Source organism: Triticum aestivum, chromosome 4A, assembly GCF_018294505.1.
Source record: "Triticum aestivum cultivar Chinese Spring chromosome 4A, IWGSC CS RefSeq v2.1, whole genome shotgun sequence".
In the NCBI taxonomy this organism is placed as follows: Eukaryota; Viridiplantae; Streptophyta; class Magnoliopsida; order Poales; family Poaceae; genus Triticum; species Triticum aestivum.
In genome coordinates this window covers 109,777,849-109,798,609 of record NC_057803.1, presented here as the reverse complement: position 1 = coordinate 109,798,609, position 20,761 = coordinate 109,777,849, and the positions used below count along the sequence as shown (strand labels likewise).

At 46.7% G+C, this 20,761-nt stretch overlaps 1 protein-coding gene and 1 pseudogene across 1 annotated transcript; one reads left to right on the top strand and one right to left on the bottom strand.

Moving 5' to 3' along the window:
- Nucleotides 1-11,005: 11,005 nt before the first annotated feature.
- Nucleotides 11,006-14,946, top strand: LOC123085459 (beta-glucuronosyltransferase GlcAT14B). The gene is made up of 4 exons (XM_044507093.1): nt 11,006-11,808; nt 13,405-13,480; nt 13,557-13,672; nt 14,252-14,946. Exons 1-4 carry the CDS (start codon nt 11,292-11,294, stop codon nt 14,764-14,766), a joined length of 1,224 nt encoding a protein of 407 aa, XP_044363028.1. The 5' UTR covers nt 11,006-11,291; the 3' UTR covers nt 14,767-14,946.
- Nucleotides 14,947-17,007: 2,061 nt separating this feature from the next.
- On the bottom strand, nt 17,008-20,091 carry LOC123085458 (heat shock cognate 70 kDa protein-like; annotated as a pseudogene).
- Between the last annotated feature and the right edge of the window lie 670 nt (nt 20,092-20,761).

Here is a 20,761-nt window from a genome sequence, read left to right as displayed (position 1 = left end):
CAGGCTATACCTGCTCCATGGCGGCGTTGTAGTGCGCCTGTGCTCCATGGTGAAGCCGGCTTGCACAGGAGGTGCGGGAGCCGGGGCAGAGTCGTCGGAGCCCGTCTCCATCGTGGTGTCGTCCTCGTCCTTAAAGACCTCGGGCGAGTTGGCCGGCAAGCCGGCCTTGATCCGGTTGGCATGACGGCTATGCCAGGCGGCGGCAAAGGCGGCCACCGCATGCTTCATCTCCGGCGATAGACTGTCCCCAATGCTTTCCCGTCGGCGTTCATGGCGGATGTAGTGCAAGAAAGGAGGATGTGGAGGGGTTGTGTGTTGTGATGTGGAGTTAGCCGGGTGTGGCCGCCTTTATATAGCGGATTCCGGGGAGGTGGGGCGCCCAGGTGCGTCAATGCGCGGGGCGGAGTGGGTTTCTCGGCCGGCGAGCCTGCTTAATGGCGGCATACGGATGGACAACAACATTGAACGGGCCTGGTAGATATCTGTTCCGTCCCTCCAGTCACGCGTCTCCGGCATTAAACGAACGCGGACACCTGAGACACGTGCGGGCGACGCCCTTGGCCAGTGGCTGCTTCAATGGCGGAGGCAGTGAGAGGTCGCGTCCGTCCTGAGTCGTCTTCAATGTTGAGCGGCGCGCTCTACAGCGGCATGAATGCGGGCAGCTGACGCCGGACGGGAACACGCGCGAGCGAGAGAGGAGGGGTTTTGATGGGCCAGAGTGGTCAGAAACGGACGTGGGATCGGTCCGAACTCCTGCAAATCTTCCCCACATTTGTCTTCAATTTGCGAGAGAAATCACGTCCGGACTGCGCCGCGGACCGATACAGGACCGGCTTGGATGTCTTTCGTGGTCCGGACAACGCGGTCCGAACTGTCGCGGGAGGTTTACGGATCCACCTTGGAGATGCCCTAACACAATCAAACATTGACATCTTCCAAAAAAAACATTGACATCAATTATTTTATAAAATTTAGAAGTAAAAATTTATAGATACATACATGCCAGCATTTAAATACTCCATCCGTTTGAAAATGTAGTGCTTACTCGATTCTCGTGCTTCAGCTTTGACCATAAAGATAACCAACGAGACCGACTGCGACGGGAGAAAAATTTATACCATTGAATTCATATTCAAAAGAAGTTTACAATTATATAATTTTTTGTTGGAAATATGCCCTATAGGCAATAATTAAATGATTATTATTATATTTCCTTGTTCATGATAATTGTCTATTCTTCATGCTATAATTGTGTTATCCGGAAATTGTAATACATGTGTGAATACATAGACCACAACACGTCCCTAGCGAGCCTCTAGTTGACTAGCTCGTTGATCAAAAGATAGTCATGGTTTCCTGACTATGGACATTAGATGTCATTGATAACAGGATCACATTATTAGGAGAATGATGTGATGGACAAGACCCAATCCTAAGCATAGCTCAAAGATCGTGTAGTTCGTTTGCTATAGCTTTTCTGAATGTCAAGTATCATTTCCTTAGACCATGAGATTGTGCAACTCTCGGATACCGTAAGAGTGCTTTGGGTGTGCCAAACGTCACAACGTAACTGGGTGACTATAAAGGTGCACTACGGGTATCTCCGAAAGTGTCTGTTGGGTTGGCACGAATCGAGACTGGGATTTGTCACTCCGTATGACGGAGAGGTATCTCTGGGCCCACTCGGTAATGCATCATCATAATGAGCTTAATGTGACCAAGTGGTTGATCACGGGATCATGCATTATAGTACGAGTAAAGTGACTTGCCGGCAACGAGATTGAACGAGGTATTGGGATACCGACGATCGAGTCTCGGGCAAGTAACATACCGATTGACAAAGGGAATTGTATACGGGATTGATTGAATCCTCGACATTGTGGTTCATCCGATGAGATCATCGAGGAGCATGTGGGAGCCAACATGGGTATCCAGATCCCGCTGTTGGTTATTGACCGGAGAGTCGTCTCGGTCATGTCTGCGTGTCTCCCGAACCCGTAGGGTCTACACACTTAAGGTTCGGTGACGCTAGGGTTGTTGAGATATTAGTATACGGTAACCCGAAAGTTGTCCGAAGTCCCGGATGAGATCCCGGACGTCACGAGGAGTTCCAGAATGGTCCGAAGGTGAAGATTTATATATAGGAAGTCAAGTTTCGGCCATCGGAAAAGTTTCGGGGGTAATCGGTATTGTACCGGGACCACGGAAGGGTCCCGGGGGTCCACCGGGTGGGGCCACCTATCCCGGAGGGCCCCATGGGCTGAAGTGGGAGGGGAACCAGCCCCTAGTGGGCTGGTGCGCCCCCCATGGGCCTCCCCCTGCACCTAGGGTTGGAAACCCTAGGGGTGGGGGCGCCCCACTTGGCTTGGGGGGCACTCCACCCCCCTTGGCCGCCGCCCCCCTTGGAGATCCCATCTCCTAGGGCCGGCGCCCCCCTAGGGGTCCTATATATAGTGGGGGAAGGGAGGGCAGCCGCACCCTAGCCCCTGGCGCCTCCCTCTCCCTCCCGTGACACTTCTCCCTCTCCCTGAGCTTGGCGAAGCCCTGCCGAGATCACCGTTGCTTCCACCACCATGCCGTCGTGCTACTGGATCTCCATCAACCTCTCCTTCCCCCTTGCTGGATCAAGTTGGAGGAGACGTCTTCCCAACCGTACGTGTGTTGGACGCGGAGGTGCCGTCCGTTCGGCACTAGGTCATCGGTGATTTGGATCACGACGAGTATGACTCCATCAAACCCGTTCTCTTGAACGCTTCCGCTCGCGATCTACAAGGGTATGTAGACACACTCCCCTCTCCCTCGTTGCTAGATGACTCCATAGATTGATCTTGGTGATAAATTTTAAAATTCTACTACGTTCCCCAACAGTGGTATCAGAGCCAAGTTTATGCGTAGTTTCTATGCACGAGTAGAACACAAAGCAGTTGTGGGCGTCGATATTGTCAATTTACTTGGTGTTACTAGTCTTATCTTGATTCGGCGGCATCGTGGGATGAAGAGGCCCGGACCGACCTTACACGTACACTTACGTGAGACTGGTTCCACCGATTGACATGCACTAGTTGCATAAGGTGGCTGGCGGGTGTCTGTCTCTCCCACTTTTGTCGGATCGGATTCGATGAAAAGGGTCCTTATAAAGGGTAAATAGAAATTGACATATCACGTTGTGGTTTTGGTGTAGATAAGAAACGTTCTTGCTAGAAACCTATAGCAGCCACGTAAAAACTTGCAACAACAATTAGAGAACGTCTAACTTGTTTTTGCAGGATGTGTTGTGTGATGTGATATGGCCAAAAGGATGTGATGAATGATATATGTGATGTATGAGATTGATCATGTTCTTGTAATAGGAATCACGACTTGCATGACGATGAGTATGACAACCGGCAGGAGCCATAGGAGTTGTCTTAATGTATTTATGACCTGCGTGTCAACATAAACGTCATGTAATTACTTTACTTTATTGCTAAAGCGTTAGTCATAGTAGTAGAAGTAATAGATGATGAGACGACTTCAAGAAGACACGATGATGGAGATCATGATGATGAAGATCATGGTGTCATGCCGGTGACAACGATGATCATGGAGCCCCGAAGATGGAGATCAAAGGGAGCAAATGATATTGGCCATATCATGTCACTATTTGATTGCATGTGATGTTTATCATGTTTTACATCTTATTTGCTTAGAACGACGGTAGCTTAAATAAGATGATCCCTTGTAATAATTTCAAGAAAGTGTTCCCCCTAACTGTGCACCGTTGCGAAGGTTCGTTGTTTCAAAGCACCATGTGATGATTGGGTGTGATAGATTCTAACATTCGAATACAACGGGTGTAAGCCAGATTTACACACGCAATACACTTAGGTTGACTTGACGAGCCTAGCATGTACAGACATGGCCTCAGAACACGGAAGACCGAAAGGTCGAGCATGAGTCGTATAGAAGATACGATCAACATGAAGATGTTCACCGATGTTGACTAGTCTGTCTCATGTGATGATCGGACACGGCCTAGTTGACTCAGATCATGTTTCACTTAGATGACTAGAGGGATGTCTATCTAAGTGGGATTCCATTGAATAATTTGATTAGATGAACTTAATTATCATGAACTTAGTCTAAAATCTTTACACTATGTCTTGTAGATCAAATGGCCCACGCTAATGTTGCCCTCAACTTCAACGCGTTCCTAGAGAAAACCAAGCTGAAAGATGATGGCAACAACTATACGGACTGGGTCCGGAACCCGAGGATCATCCTCATAGATGCCAAGAAAGATTATGTCCTACAAGCACCGCTAGGTGACACATCCATCCCAGAGAACCAAGACGTTATGAACGCTTGGCAGCCACGTGCTGATGATTGCTCCCTCGTTCAGTGTGGCATGCTTTACAGCTTAGAACCGGGGCTCCAAAAGCGTTTTGAGCAACACGGAGCATATGAGATGTTCGAAGAGCTGAAAATAGTTTTCCAAACTCATGCTCAGGTCGAGAGATATGAAGTCTCCGACAAGTTCTTCAGTTGTAAGATGGAGGAAAATAGTTCTGTCAGTGAGCACATACTCAAAATGTCTGGGTTGCATAACCGCTTGACTCAGCTGGGAGTTAATCTCCCGGATGACGCGGTCATTGACAGAATCCTTCAGTCGCTTCCACCGAGCTACAAGAGCTTTGTGATGAACTTCAATATGCAGGGGATGGAAAAGACCATTCCTGAGGTATATTCAATGCCGAAATCAGCAGAGGTGGTGATCAAAAAGGGACATCAAGTGTTGATGGTTAATAAAACCACTAAGTTTAAGAAAGGCAAGGGTAAGAATAAATTCAAGAAGGACGGCAAGGGAGTTGCCGCGCCAAGTAAGCAAGCTGCCGGGAAGAAGTCAAAGAATGGACCCAAGTCTGAGACTGGGTGTTTTTATTGCAAGGGAAGTGGTCACTGGAAGCGGAACTACCCCAAATACTTAGCGGACAAGAAGGCCGGCAACACTAAAGGTATATGTGATATACATGTAATTGATGTGTACCTTACCAGTACTCATAGTAGCTCTTGGGTATTTGATACTGGTGCGGTTGCTCACATTTGTAACTCAAAGCAGGAGCTGCGGAATAAGCGGAGACTGGCGAAGGACGAGGTGACGATGCGCGTCGGGAATGGTTCCAAGGTCGATGTGATCGCCGTCGGCATGCTACCTACGGGATTAGTTTTAAACCTCAATAATTGTTATTTAGTACCAACTTTGAGCATGAACATTGTATTAGGATCTCGTTTAATTTGAGATGGCTACTCATTTAAATCCGAGAATAATGGTTGTTCTATTTATATGAGAGATATGTTTTATGGTCATGCTCCGCTGGTGAATGGTTTATTCTTAATGAATCTCGAGCGTAATGTTACACATATTCATAGTGTGAATACCAAAAGATGTAAGGTTGATAATGATAGTCCCACATACGTGTGGCACTGCCGCCTTGGTCACATAGGTGTCAAACGCATGAAGAAGCTCCATGCAGATGGACTTTTAGAATCTCTTGATTACAAATCATTTGACACGTGCGAACCATGCCTCATGGGTAAAATGACCAAGACTCTGTTCTCAGGAACAATGGAGCGAGCAACCAACTTATTGGAAATCATACATACTGATGTGTGCGGTCCAATGAGTGTTGAGGCTCGCGGTGGCTATCGTTATGTTCTCACCCTCACTGATGACTTGAGTAGATATGGGTATGTCTACTTAATGAAACACAAGTCTGAGACCTTTGAAAAATTCAAGGAATTTCCTAGTGAGGTTGAAAATCAACGTGACAGAAAAATCAAGTTCTTGCGATCAGATCGTGGGGGAGAATACTTGAGTCACGAATTTGGCACACACTTAAGGAAATGTGAAATAGTGTCACAACTCACGCCGCTTGGAACACCTCAGCGTAATGGTGTGTCCGAACGTCGTAATCGCACTCTATTGGATATGGTGCGATCTATGATGTCTCTTACCGATCTACCACTGTCATTTTGGGGCTATGCTTTAGAGTCTGCCGCATTCACTTTAAATAGGGCTCCGTCGAAATCCGTTGAGACGACACCGTATGAATTATGGTTTGGGAAGAAACCTAAGCTGTCGTTTCTAAAAGTTTGGGGATGCGATGCTTATGTCAAGAAACTTCAACCTGAAAAGCTCGAACCCAAATCGGAAAAATGCGTCTTCATAGGATACCCTAAAGAAACTATTGGGTATACCTTCTACCTCAGATCCGAAGGCAAGATCTTTGTTGCCAAGAATGGATCCTTTCTAGAGAAAGAGTTTCTCTCGAAAGAAGTAACTGGGAGGAAAGTAGAACTAGATGAAGTGTTGCCTCTTGAACCGGAGAGTGGCGCAGCTCAAGAAAATGTTCCTGAGGTGCCTGCACCGACTAGGGAGGAAGTTAATGATGATGATCATGGAACTTCATATCAAGTTGCTACTAAACTTCGTAGGTCCACAAGGACACATTCCGCAACAGAGTGGTACGGCAACCCTGTCTTGGAAATTATGTTGTTAGACAACGGTGAACCTTCGAACTATAAGGAAGCGATGGCGGGCCTAGATTCCGACAAATGGCTGGAAGCCATGAAATACGAGATAGAATCCATGTATGAAAACGAAGTATGGACTTTGACTTACTTGCCCGATGATCGGCGAGCCATAGAAAATAAATGGATCTTTAAGAAGAAGACCGACACGGATGGTAATGTAACCATCTATAAAGCTCGGCTTGGCGCTAAGGGTTATCGACAAGTTCAAGGGGTTGACTACGATGAGACTTTCTCACCCGTAGCGAAGCTGAAGTCCGTCAGAATCATGTTAGCAATTGCCGCATTCTATGATTATGAGATATGGCAAATGGATGTCAAAACGGCATTCCTTAATGGTTTCCTTAAGGAAGAATTGTATATGATGCAGCCGGAAGGTTTTGTCGATCCTAAGAATGCTGACAAGGTGTGCAAGCTCCAACGCTCGATCTATGGGCTGGTGCAAGCATCTCGGAGTTGGAACATTCGTTTTAATGAGATGATCAAAGCGTTTGGGTTTACGCAGACTTATGGAGAAATCTGCATTTACAAGAAAGTGAGTGGGAGCTCTGTAGCATTTCTCATATTGTATGTGGATGACATACTGTTGATAGGAAATGAATAGAATTCTTGGAAAGCATAAAGGCCTATTTGAACAAGTGTTTTTCAATGAAGGATCTTGGAGAAGCTGCTTACATATTAGGCATCAAGATCTATAGAGATAGATCGAGACGCCTCATTGGTCTTTCACAGAGTAAGTACCTTGACAAGATATTGAAGAAGTTCAATATGGATCAGTCAAAGAAGGGGTTCTTGCCTGTATTGCAAGGTACAAGATTGAGCACGGCTCAATGCCCGACCACGGCAGAAGATAGAGAAAAGATGAGTGTCGTCCCCTATGCCTCGGCCATAGGGTCTATCATGTATGCTATGTTGTGTACCAGACCTGATGTAAACCTTGCCGTAAGTTTGGTAGGAAGGTACCAAAGTAATCCCGGCATGGAACACTGGACAGCAGTCAAGAATATCCTGAAGTACCTAAAGAGGACTAAGGATATGTTTCTCGTTTATGGAGGTGACGAAGAGCTCGTCGTAAAGGGTTACGTCAATGCTAGCTTCGACACAGATTTGGATGACTCTAAGTCACAAACCGGATACGTGTATATTTTGAATGGTTGGGCAGTAAGCTGGTGCAGTTGCAAGCAAAGCATTGTGGCGGGATCTACATGTGAAGCGGAGTACATGGCAGCCTCGGAGGCAGCACAAGAAGCAATCTGGGTGAAGGAGTTCATTACCGACCTAGGAGTCATACCCAATGCGTCAGGCCCGATGACTCTCTTCTGTGACAATACTGGAGCTATTGCCCTTGCCAAGGAGCCCAGGTTTCACAGGAAGACCAGGCATATCAAGCGTCGCTTCAACTCTATTCATGAAAGTGTTCAAAATGGAGACATGGATATTTGTAAAGTACATACGGACCTGAATGTGGCAGATTCATTGACTAAACCTCTCCCTAGAGCAAAACATGATCAACACCAGAACTGTATGGGTGTTCGATTCATCACAATGTAACTAGATTATTGGCTCTAGTGCAAGTGGGAGACTATTGGAAATATGCCCTAGAGGCAATAATAAAATGGTTATTATTATATTTCCTTGTTCATGATAATTGTCTATTGTTCATGCTATAATTGTGTTATTCGAAAATCGTAATACATGTGTGAATACATAGACCACAACACGTCCCTAGTGAGACTCTAGTTGACTAGCTCGTTGATCAAAAGATAGTCATGGTTTCCTGACTATGGACATTAGATGTCATTGATAACGGGATCACATCATTAGGAGAATGATGTGATGGACAAGACCCAATCCTAAGTATAGCTCAAAGATCGTGTAGTTCGTTTGCTATAACTTTTCCGAATGTCAAGTATCATTTCCTTCGAGCATGAGATTGTGCAACTCCCGGATACCGTAGGAGTGCTTTGGGTGTGCCAAACGTCACAACTTAACTGGGTGACTATAAAGGTGCACTACGGGTATCTCCGAAAGTGTCTATTGGGTTGGCACGAATCGAGACTGGGATTTGTCACTCCGAATGACGGAGAGGTATCTCTGGGCCCACTCGGTAATGCATCATCATAATGAGCTCAATGTGACCAAGTGGTTGATCACGAGATCATGCATTACGGTACGAGTAAAGTGACTTGCCGGCAACGAGATTGAATGAGGTATTGGGATACCGACGATCGAGTCTCGGGCAAGTAACGTACCGATTGACAAAGGGAATTGTATACGGGATTGATTCAATCCTCGACATCGTGGTTCATCCGATGAGATCATCGAGGAGCATGTGGGAGCCAACATGGGTATCCAGATCCCGCTGTTGGTTATTGACCGGAGAGTCGTCTCGGTCATGTCTGCGTGTCTCCCGAACCCGTAGGGTCTACACACTTAAGGTTCGGTGACGCTAGGGCTGTTGAGATATTAGTATACGGTAACCCGAAAGTTGTTCGGAGTCCCGGATGAGATCTCGGACGTCACGAGGAGTTCCAGAATGGTCCGGAGGTGAAGATTTATATATATGAAGTCAAGTTTCGGCCATCGGGAAAGTTTCGGGGGTAATCGGTATTGTACCAGGACCACCGGAAGGGTCTCGGGGGTCCACCGGGTGGGGCCACCTATTCCGGAGGGCCCCATGGGCTGAAGTGGGAGGGGAACCAGCCCCTAGTGGGCTGGTGCGCCCCCCATGGGCCTCCCTCTGCGCCTAGGGTTGGAAACCCTAGGGGTGGGGGCGCCCCACTTGGCTTGGGGGGCACTCCACCCTCCTTGGCCGCCGCCCCCCTTGGAGATCCCATCTCCTAGGGCCGGCGCCCCCTAGGGGTCCTATATATAGTGGGGGGAGGGAGGGAAGCCTCACCCTAGCCCCTGGCGCCTCCCTCTCCCTCCCGTGACACTTCTCCCTCTCCCTGAGCTTGGCGAAGCCTTGCCGAGATCACCGTTGCTTCCACCACCACGCCGTCGTGCTGCTGAATCTCCATCAACCTTTCCTTCCCCCTTGCTGGATCAAGTTGGAGGAGACGTCTTCCCAACCGTACGTGTGTTGAACACGGAGGTGTCGTTCGTTCGGCGCTAGGTCATCGGTGATTTGGATCACGACGAGTACGACTCCATCAAACCCGTTCACTTGAACGCTTCCGCTCGCGATCTACAAGGGTATGTAGATACACTCCCCTCTCCCTCGTTGCTAGATGACTCCATAGATTGATCTTGATGATGGGTAGAAAATTTTAAAATTCTGCTACGTTCCCCAACATTTTTCTCCCGTCGCAGTCGGTCTCGCTGGTTAAATTTATGGTCAAAGTTGGACCTCGGAAAGCGCAGACGCACTATATTTTGAATTGGAGGGAGTATAAGGAACCGCAAGACATGAACTTAATACATAAATATATATGATAAATTAAATATATATGATAAATTGAATGCTATTTGAATGACTGACCACACAGAACGCACAAAACACACACATGAAAAAGAGGAGTTAGATTGTCTCGTCGTGAGCACAAAAGATGCACTTCTTGCTTCCTTGCCAATTGCGACGGACGAGGTTATCTTTGGTCACTACAACTCCCCTCTGAAGATATCACATGATGATTTTATTTTTTAGTGAAATCTCTAACTTCCAAATTTTCTTGTTATTATCCACTGGGACCTTTAAATTCATGAGCGCATGGTACATAGAGTCAACTGTGAAGGATCATATGTAGTGAGGTTCCAATTAAACACATCTTGCCCTTGTGCCAGGTTAACCGAAATCAATCGGGATAAATTTTTTGTCAGATCAAATCTTGCGTGAAATAAATGCCCGGCGGGGATGAAGTGAGCACCGTCGCAAGAGTATCACTCTTATCATGAACAATGCGGTACAAAGCTGGATATTATTCTCGAAAGTTGGCATCGCCTAGCCAGTTGTCCTTCCAGAAACGAATCTTCGACCCGTCATGTTACCGCGAAGGATCCGAAGCGGAAAAGATCCATTAGACCAGCCCAAAGTGCATCAGGGTTTGTCAAAACGACACCCTCAGAGAGTAATTTGAACAACCTCAATAAGTAAGACATCAGAGAGTAATTTTCCAAACAACGCTTCATGAAATTTCATGCGTACACCATTTCCAATTTATTTTGGTTATGGCCGCGTGTACATTTCTTAGATTATTTTGAAGCGCAGAAAATGCATTTTCGATGAAAAGAAAACGAAGGGTTCCATGGACCTCAGCCACCAGATGCACTTTCCGGGGTCATTTCATGCTGATCTTGTCGTCTGGGGTTAATTTTGTAATCATGGCCTCGCCTCGGCATCGTAAATGTCGTCGCATCGCTCCTACAAGAGCAGAAGCTGCGCGCGTCGGTCGCTGCAGTAATAATCAGAATCAGGGCACGGCGCACGCCGCGTCGTACCGTACGCACCCGTCCCGGCTCCCGAGTTGCTTGCACGAAACGGTGCGGCCTCGCCATCTCCATCCACCTCGCAGTCACACCAGCTCAGCACTCAGCAGCAGCTTCTGCTCCGCTCGCCCCCCTCCACCCCCACCAGCAGCCAGCGACCGAGCCCCCCGTCCGGCTCTATTCTGCTCTACTAACCGATAGTTGCCCCGTCCGTGCGCCTCGACGCCGCCGGCGAGCGAGCGAATGCCGGGGCTCTAGCGCTCCGCGTATCGCCGACGACGGGCGGGCGGGCGGCCATGAGGAAGCACCTGCCGCAGCCGGGCCGCCACAGGTGGATGCGCTCGCTGCTGCTCGCGCTGCCGCTCCTCTCGCTCCCGATCCTCTACGCCGCGCTCGGGCCGGCGCGCACGCAGCAGCCGCCCTCCCCGCCGCGGCTCGGGGGGAGGCAGCAGCAGCAGCAGCCCCTGCCGCCGCCCAGGCTGGCGTACCTCATCTCGGGCGGCCCCGGCGACGGCCCGCGGATCCGCCGCCTCCTGCGGGCGCTCTACCACCCCTGGAACTACTACCTCGTCGGGGTCTCGGGGGAGGAGGAGCGCGCGGATCTCGAGGCCTTCGTGCGCGGCGAGGAGGCGCCCCGGAGGTACGGCAACGTCAGGGTCGCGGCGCCGGGGGAGTGGCCCGTGGTCTCGCGCCGGGGCCCGACCGAGCTGGCCGCCACGCTCCACGGCGCCGCCCTGCTGCTCAGGGAGTTCGACGGGTGGAGCTGGTTCATCAATCTCAGCGCCTCCGACTACCCGCTCATGCCCCAAGATGGTAATTTCAGCTCCTTCCTGGATGGATTGCCCCCGATTGGCTTGCAATTTTAAGCGCGCCTTTGCTTGTTAATTTTAGAGTATCTAGTACACGTGTAGCTACCAAAACTACAGATTGTGCTCCTTAGTGCTAGCTTGTTGTAGCTTCTCTTCATTTAGGAGCTTTGGATTATGGATTTCTTTGTGTGACCTATCCGTTTCACCAAGCTTGGGTCTCCTATCTAGTTCTCTGCCGTCTGACATCTAGTTCTCCAAGTGGTAGTTGCCCTTATGATGCTGCTCTGTAAGGTTTTCATTTGCAGAACTCCTTACAGCCAGTTATTCTGTTATGTTTTAAAATAGTGCTATTTTGCCCTTCGGTGTAGTCCACTATTGCTAAAAGATAAGTTCAGACTGAGTTTAGAACTTGAGATACATTACCATGTTCAACACACTGGCGATCCAGTTATATCTTGACATTTTTTCGGAAACTTGGTGTGTCTCCGTAACTCTGCAACGACACTCAAACTGCACCAAGTAGTATTTCAGCTGTTGCCATTGTCTCAATTAAATTGCAATAAATACTGCAGTATTGGTGTTCCTTTCGTTGAAAATATTGCAGTATTGGTTTTCCTTTCGTAGAAAATACTGCAATAAATACTAAGAATTTAATGAGTTAGGTTATTGGGCTAGACATTATTGGTGTTCCTTTCACAGAAAATGTTGTGATGTGGTAAAAAGTACTAGTAGTGAACTTCATCAATTTGTGTAAATTCTACTGGAATATTACTGATGTTACATCAACTCGAGTGGTGGTGCTGTATGTCTATTTATAATATCATTACGATTTTAAGGAATGAGTGTCAGAGCAAAGAGCCAAATATAGCGTGTGCATCTGGCCTCATTTGCACTTCTTGATGTTATGTTGGGATTTTACGTACAGTTGTACACTAAGAAAGTCAACCCAGCTGCAAGACAGGAAGTAGATGCAGCAGTTTAGGACATGAAGCGTATCTTTTAGTAATTGCTAAGGTTTCTATGAGTAAAGAGTTATGTTAGGAAATGATAGGTCTCAGAGTTTGAATTAGATGAGACCATGAGGATTGAGTTAGCCGTGGGTCTCCTATATAGACTGGCGATTGCTATGCTATGTACTCGTGATAGCCAACCAAACGATAAGAAGTAGGAGTATTTTCCTAGCTATCTTCTATTCCCTCCGTTCACAAATATAAAATGTTCTAACTTTTTTCTAAATCGGATGTATATAAACACGTTTTAGTGTATTTGTTCACTCATTTCAGTCTGTATGTAGTCCATATTGAAATATCCAAAACATCTTATATTTGTGAGCGGAGGGAGTATCTTTCTGCCCTAGTTATCAATACAGCGCCAGCCACGGCGCATGTCCACTTGCTGGTTTTTGGCCCAAGAGCTCCCCCAGGTCTTGACTAAGCCTTGAGATCCGGAGCTTTATCGCTTGAGTTCACAATTTTTACCTGGTTGTTACAGCAAATTGCTGATGTAGACCTGTATGTTGATCACATTTATGATTGCAGTGCTGTACCAAAATAGTTGGTGTCACTTCTGAAACTAACATACCTGTTCTTGCCCTTGACAGACCTCCTTCATATCTTCTCATATCTTCCAAGAGATCTGAACTTTATCGACCACACAAGCAATATTGGTTGGAAGGAGTAAGGATATTTATTTCGGTGTGTTTCTTAGCGATCTGATATGTTCTTTATCATGATTCTTTGGTTGCATGTGCAGGCATCAAAGGGCTAGACCAATCATCGTGGATCCAGCATTGCAGATCTCAAACAAAACTGAGGTTGTGACAACAAAGGAGAAAAGAAGCTTGCCTTCAGCTTTCAAAATATTTGTAGGTATTGTCTCATGCTTGTTTTGTACTTAACACGGTCGAAATATTCTGCACTAATTCAAAATAATACTTTGCTGTTGCCTCTCACCTTCTATTTCTGTTAAGAATAATCTCTTGAGTGCAATACTGATAGATTCCCATACATTACTGTGGAATAAATTAGTATATCGCTGTAGAACCATAATAACATGTTGTTTTCCTTCAAGAAAACGCAAAGGATTTTGTGTCTTGTTTGCATTGATGGATAAAGAGAGTTTGTGTACAAGCCCAGAGAAGGGCCACACCCGGGAGTTACAACACAACACCCCTAAGTTGGAAGAAGTGTTGCTAGACCCACTGCCCCTGCTTTCACCCACAGTCGGGCCTCAGCCCTAATAGTGTCAAGCAGGCTAGCAATGTGAGGCTGCGGGCTGTCGAAGATGACCGAATTTTGTGTTATCTGGGAAATTTTCCTTGATGAAGCCACTATTCTCTTGAAGATGGAACTGACACGTGCCTGTGTTGACTGCCAACAGCCAAATGCTACTCTTTGTTGTCGTGTAAATTTTGAGCTCTAACCGATGACCTTATTCTCCCGATGCAGGTTCGTCGTGGGTAATATTGAGCCGATCATTCCTGGAGTTCTGCATATTGGGATGGGACAACCTTCCTCGCACGCTGCTCATGTACTTCACCAATTTCCTGTCGTCCTCGGAGGGATACTTCCACACGGTGATCTGCAACTCAAAGTACTACCAGAACACCACCATCAACAATGATCTCCGTTTCATGGCGTGGGACAACCCCCCTCGGACGCACCCTCTCAACCTGACAGCCGAGTACTTCGACGCAATGGCGAACAGCGGGCTGCCATTTGCGCACTCTTTCACGCGTGACGATCCGGTCCTGGATATGATTGACACTGAGCTGTTGAAGCGAGCGCCCGACCGCTTCACAACAGGTGGATGGTGCCTGGGTAGCCCGGTGGGCGGCAAAGACCCTTGTACTGTTTTCGGAAGGTCATTTGTTCTCAGGCCGATTAAAGGTTCGGGGAAGCTAGAGAAGTTGTTGTTGAAACTTTTGGAACCTGACAACTTCAGGCCTAAACAGTGTATATAACGCTCTTGTTACATGTAGCCAGCTTTTACGGAGTAGTATTTTGGTAGTGTGCGCTGTGCGGGGGCAAAAGTGTTCCTGAGGTGGTTGGTTATCATTGTTCTGGCGGCAGGTACAGTTACACGGCGTGCTTTTGTATACTTGCAACTGGAAGCTCGAAGAGTGACTGAAATCAGACATGTACACACTTCATGTCCCATCTTTTCATGGATGTGCATATACAGATTACAGAAATCCATAATCCAAAGAAAACACAATCTGTTTACTGACATTTGCTTCTCTGCTCTCTAGGGTTTCTTTTCTACCTTAAACTCGGAAAATGGTTGTTTCAACTATAAATTACCATGAGACTTTTGACGACCGCCGTTGGATGACTAAAAGTGTCAGGACAAGTTTGATAGGGACATTTGAGACAGATTTGGTGACCCGTGTTGCTGCGTTGGATTGCTCTTACCATGTACTACCTCCGTCTGAAAAAGCTTGTCGCTCAAATGGATGTATCTAGCTTCAAGTTAGTGCTAGATACATTCATTTGAGGAACAAGCTTGAGACAAGCTTTTCCGGACGTAGGGAGTAGGAAATACTCGAAGATAGCGAGAAACCCGTAAAACTTGAGAAGTGAAGTGGATAGAGTGAAAAACTTGGGAATTTGATTATGGATCTTGAGATATGGTTCATCCCTAACTATCCGCATGTGCCCCTCTAGATAGTATGGTTCTTGTATTCACTATGAGTCTTGAATCAACTAAAATGCATAAATTACTTTTTTTTAAATGTAAAATTCGTAAATTACTATCAGCTCGAGGAACTAACCATTTGTAATCACAATAGGCAGGTATCTCCATTGAGCTTTTCACTATCAAAATGACGAAGCTAGGATCACCCGCTACCCCTCCCCTTGCTACCCCCATAGCCGAGAGAATGAGCCACGACCCTTGATTCGCTGCTCGTTGCAGAGCCAAGCACACGACCTCTCCATCCAGACCACAAGAAACCTAACCATCTGAGCTATGCATGTCTTCAAGAAGTGGAGAGGCCATGGACCATATTGGTCATGCACAAACGCTCGGGACGACATGAGTGTGCATATCCTGTGGTCCCACCTCTAAAATGCCAGTACCATGCTACCATCTTTCAAGAAAGAAATTTAATTATTTCAAAAAGAATTGCTTTTCAAGTGAATATTCATGAGACATGTGTCTAAAATTACAAGAAATTTCAAATATTTTTTTTGCATATTCAAAGTTTGAAATTGCTAGCCAGGCCTGCCGCCTGGTAAGAAATTTCAAATATTAATTCGGAATACACATTTTTTTTTACTAACCGGGCTACTCCTTTCCATTAAATTTTACTAACACATATAGTTCACGAGCGACCATAGAGATAAAGGAGACGGGAAAGAAAGAGTAGCGAGTTCGGGCATCAGGAAACCACTGCTCATGCCTACAATCAAGACATGAACCATAATACCTGATACCACCCTTCATCGCAAAGCTACAACCTAGACCAGCGAACAACCAGTCTCAAAATAGCATAACAGGCAACAAAGCTCGTGAAAAAAGAACAGACCAAAACGACTAAGGGCGATGCAGGCTACAACTAACATCCCAGCAAATCTACGGCTTCACTCCTCGCGGGTATCAGCTCCAGGCAAAGGAGGGCCACACAACAACACCATATGAGAATCGTTCTCCTTCAGCAGCTCCGCACCGCGCTTAACAGCCAAGAATGCAGCCAAGACCATCAACTAGCATCTTCAGAGGCTCGGGCGAGACAAGTTCCACTAGTTCCAGTGATTTTTGACGAAAACGGCTGTTTCCTTTACATTTTATTGTCTTGATCTCTATACATCAATAATTTTACTTCAAGTAGCTTTGCTGAATGGGCAGTGATCTTTACAGTTTACACGATGGTGAAGTTTGAAACAATCTTAAATTCTTAATGTCATACCTGTAAAGGCGTAAGCGCAATAGATATGGTTTTCTTCTCGTGATATAACCAAGCAGAAGTGTAGCAGCTGGATATCTTACTTCATTCTCTCTGCAACAAAATGTACAGCAGTAAATGGGATTACACGCTTCAGTGTGAATGCTATCGATGCACAAGCTCCACCAATTTTCTGGCCATATGTATGATTTCTTGTACCACCGGCTTTGAGTTGATGTTCGATTTTGTTTTACTGATGAATTCCAGCCTGTTCCTGGATATTTCCACCTTTGATGAGCTTACACTCAACAACGTGCATTTTACAAAACATATACGTAGATATATCTAACCAATATGTATAATGACCCAACTGGACCATGGTTACGAAATCACATGAAGCAAATCATGCGAGAAGCATATGCCCATTCCAGAAGTTGCAGCGAAGTACTGTTAGTAACTACTCTAAGCATCCATGGTAGCAAAGGGAGTGCATTGAAGCCTTACAAGTTACAAGCCTTTGCTCTCGTTCTTTATTTGCTTCCTGTCTTCGGACTTGTGCTTCTCGGCATCCTTCACCATGCGTTTCTTCTTCACCACGCGCTCGAACTCCTCCTTGCTCAACCAACCTTCCTCGTTTTCCTTCTTTACTTGCTTCTTGTCCTCGGACTTGTACTTCTCAGCATCCTGCAACATGCGCCTCTTCTTTACCATGCCCTCGATCTCCTTCTTGCTCAGCCAACCCTCGCCATTTTCCTTCTTCATTTGTTTCTTGTCCTTGTCGTTTTCCATCTTTATTTTCTTTATTTGTTTCTTGTCCTCGGACTTGTACTTCCCAGCATCCGCATCATGCGATTTATCTCCTCCTTCCTCAGCCCACCCTTGTCGATGGTGACGCTGCTCTTGTTTCCAGTCGTCAGGTCCTCCGCCGACACCCTCATGATACCGTTCGCTTCGACTTCATATGTCACTCTGAGTCGTGCCATGCCCTTAAGCTCTGGGGGAATACCAGAGACCGTGACCTGTCCCAGGAGGTTGTTGTCCTTGGTAAACTCCCCTTCACCTTCGTACAACGGGAAGGTCACGCTGGTCTGGTAGTCGTATATGGTTGTGTAAGGCCCATCTCTCTTAACGGGGATGGTGGTGTTCCTGGGTATCAGCACGCTCATGATACCAGGGTCACCCATGATACCACTTACTATCTCTACCCCGAGCGAGAGTGGTGTGACGTCAAGAAGGATCAAATCCTGCACCTTCTGGTTGCCCTCACCGCTGAGGGTGGCGGCCTGTACAGCAGCGCCAATGGCGACAGCCTCGTCAGGGTTGATGCTCTTGCATAATTTCTTCCCGTTGAAGAAATCATTAAGCAGCTGCTGAATCTTGGGGATCCTGGTGGAGCCTCCCACAAGCACGACATCGTGGATTTGAGACTTCTCCACCTTGGCATCGCTGAGGCACTTCTCGACGTGCTCAATGCACTTGCGAAAGAGGCCCATGTTAAGCTCCTCAAACCGGGCACGAGTGATGGTCCCATAGAAGTCAATGCCATCGTGGAGCGAGTCAATCTCAATTTTGGCCTGCACTGTGGAAGTTAGCATCCTCTTTGCCCTCTCGCAAGCCATCCTCAGCCGCATGAGCGCCCTCGGGTTGCTTCTGATGTCACTCTTGTGTCTCCTAAGAATATCCTGCACGAAGTGCTGCACCATCTGGCTGTTAAGATCCTCCCCACCAAGGTGAGTGTCACCAGCAGTGGCCTTGACCGTACAGATTCCCTTGTCAATATTGATAACCGAGATATCCAAGGTACCGCCGCCAAGATCAAATATGAGCACCATCTTCACTTCACTGCTGCTGGACGTCCTGTCAAGACCATAAGCGATGACTGCAGCTGAGGGCTCGTTGATGATGCGCATGACGTTGAGGCCAGCAATGGTGCCGGCGTCAAGGGTAGCCTGGCGCTGGGAGTCATTGAAGTAGACCGGGACAGTGATGACGGCGTTCTTCACCGCTGTGCCTAGGTAGGCCTCGGCCACCTCACGCATCTTCATCAGCAACATGGAGGAGATCTCTGCAGCAACGAACTGCTTCTCCAACCCCCTGTACTGCACTACGATCACCGGCCGGTCACCAGGACCTTGAATGACTTTGAAAGGCCATAGCTTGATATCACTTTGTACGGACGTGTCACTGAATCGCCGGCCAATAAGTCGCTTTGCGTCTGAAGAAAATAGTAGTGGTTAATTTCATGAATAAATATCACAAGGATGATCTTACAGAACTAGTACAAATTTAGGTATCAGTTGCATCACAACGAACATATTTTAAGTCCAGTTCGCAGAACTATAGATTTGCGAACTATCATTAAACTACAGCTGTGCAATGCATTTCCATGAAACAGGATCCTGTATGTCATACTCGATGTTGTTTTATGATATGGTTGATGGCTAAGCGTGCAGTTCTCTAAAATTGGTTCTTATAGTTTTACGGAATTTGCATCGAGCTTTCAAAACCACTCATTCCAATGAGAATTCAAATGACATAGCAAAAGTAATAAGCCATTCAATGTTTGCTCGTCAAAAACCTGCAATCTTTCCTGGATATATTCAGATTATAATATAGAGGTTGTCCGTTGTCCTGTAATATTATGCAGTGAGATAATAATTTGTTGGTTTTCAGTGACACTAAATAATTTTGGTGAATAGGAGTACTTAACAGTTGATGAGATAATCCTTTCATCACAAACAACGAAAAGGGCAAGGCAAAAAGGGGAAAGACGGAGGGATCTGAACGGCGGACTAGGCTCAGAGAAGACGGCGGGGATCTGAACGGCGGACTAGGCTCAGCATCTTGGGGACTCTACTGCGGTCTATACATGTAACGCCGTGGCACAATCCCGTGGACCTGAGAAACCTAACGAGTATAGAACAGCAGATCGAAGTGCTGCCAAGAATTCAAGCACTAGCTAGCACGAAGACAGCTCTGGACGTCCCTCCGCTTTAGCCGGTGGCGTGTAGACATATGACCGACCATCTTGAGGGCACCAAGTCTATGTATATGTAACACAAACACACAACTACACAAGGCCGGGTGTAGCTCAATTGAACTGGTGCAGGATCAGATCAGCGTCAGGGGTTCTTAGTTCTTACCGAAGACGGTGTTGACGGAGTTCATTGCGGCCTGGTTCATGGCCGCGTCGCCGATGAGACGGCAGGTGTCGGTGAAGGCAACGCAGGACGGCGTGGTGAGGTTGCCCTGGTCGTTGGGGATGACCTCGACACGGTTGTGCGACGGCCGCCACACGGCCACGCAGGAGTAGGTCGTCCCGAGGTCGATGCCGATCGCCGGCCCCTCGTCCTTCGCGCCCGCCATCTCCGCGCAACAGAGGCGTACGGAAAAGGAAGATTGAAGTAGGGCAGGGCGTGGAATTTAGGAAGCCGAAGGATTTAAAATAAGCAGGAGTATTTTTTTTTTGGTGGCACTTTCAGATTTCGGGTTGTAAGACTATCCACACTGGGAGTAACATAGATGATAAACATTACACATATCTAGACAAAATAGATGATGTACTAAGCAATTAACGGAGTAAGGAAGACATGTGGTAACATAGCTACTACCTCTGTCTTTGTGTATAAGTCATTCGCGTAGTTCTAGGCCGACAGTTTAACTACCTAAATATGTACCACCGTAAAAAAATATAAGAGCTTTAGATCACTAAAGTAGTGATCTAACGCTCTTATATTTGTTTACGGAGGGAGAATTATATGTGACAAAAAATATATATTTGGAAACTACATCCGTGTAGAAATGTAGTGATATATTTTTCATGACATATAACACATATTTAATTTCTCAAATCGATGACCTAGAACTACGTGAATAACTTATACACCGAAACGGTGGTAGTAGTTAGTACTAGTAGTATGAGGAACATCACACTTATGAAGGCAAGATATCTATAATCTAATAAATTAAGTGTTGCATGACATCACACATATGTTACTCCCCACTATAGAGATAGTAACATAAACTGATAACACATGCATGTTATTAATCTAAATTACTCCCTACTGTGGCT

Excerpts from the sequence above, each read along its gene's own strand:
- LOC123085459 (XM_044507093.1), top strand. The coding sequence starts at position 11,292 with ATGAGGAAGCACCTGCCGCAGCCGGGCCGCCACAGGTGGATGCGCTCG. Across the intron at positions 13,481-13,556 it reads AGCAATATTGGTTGGAAGGA|GCATCAAAGGGCTAGACCAA; the intron begins GTAAGGATATTT and ends TTGCATGTGCAG. Across the intron at positions 13,673-14,251 it reads AGCTTTCAAAATATTTGTAG|GTTCGTCGTGGGTAATATTG; the intron begins GTATTGTCTCAT and ends CTCCCGATGCAG.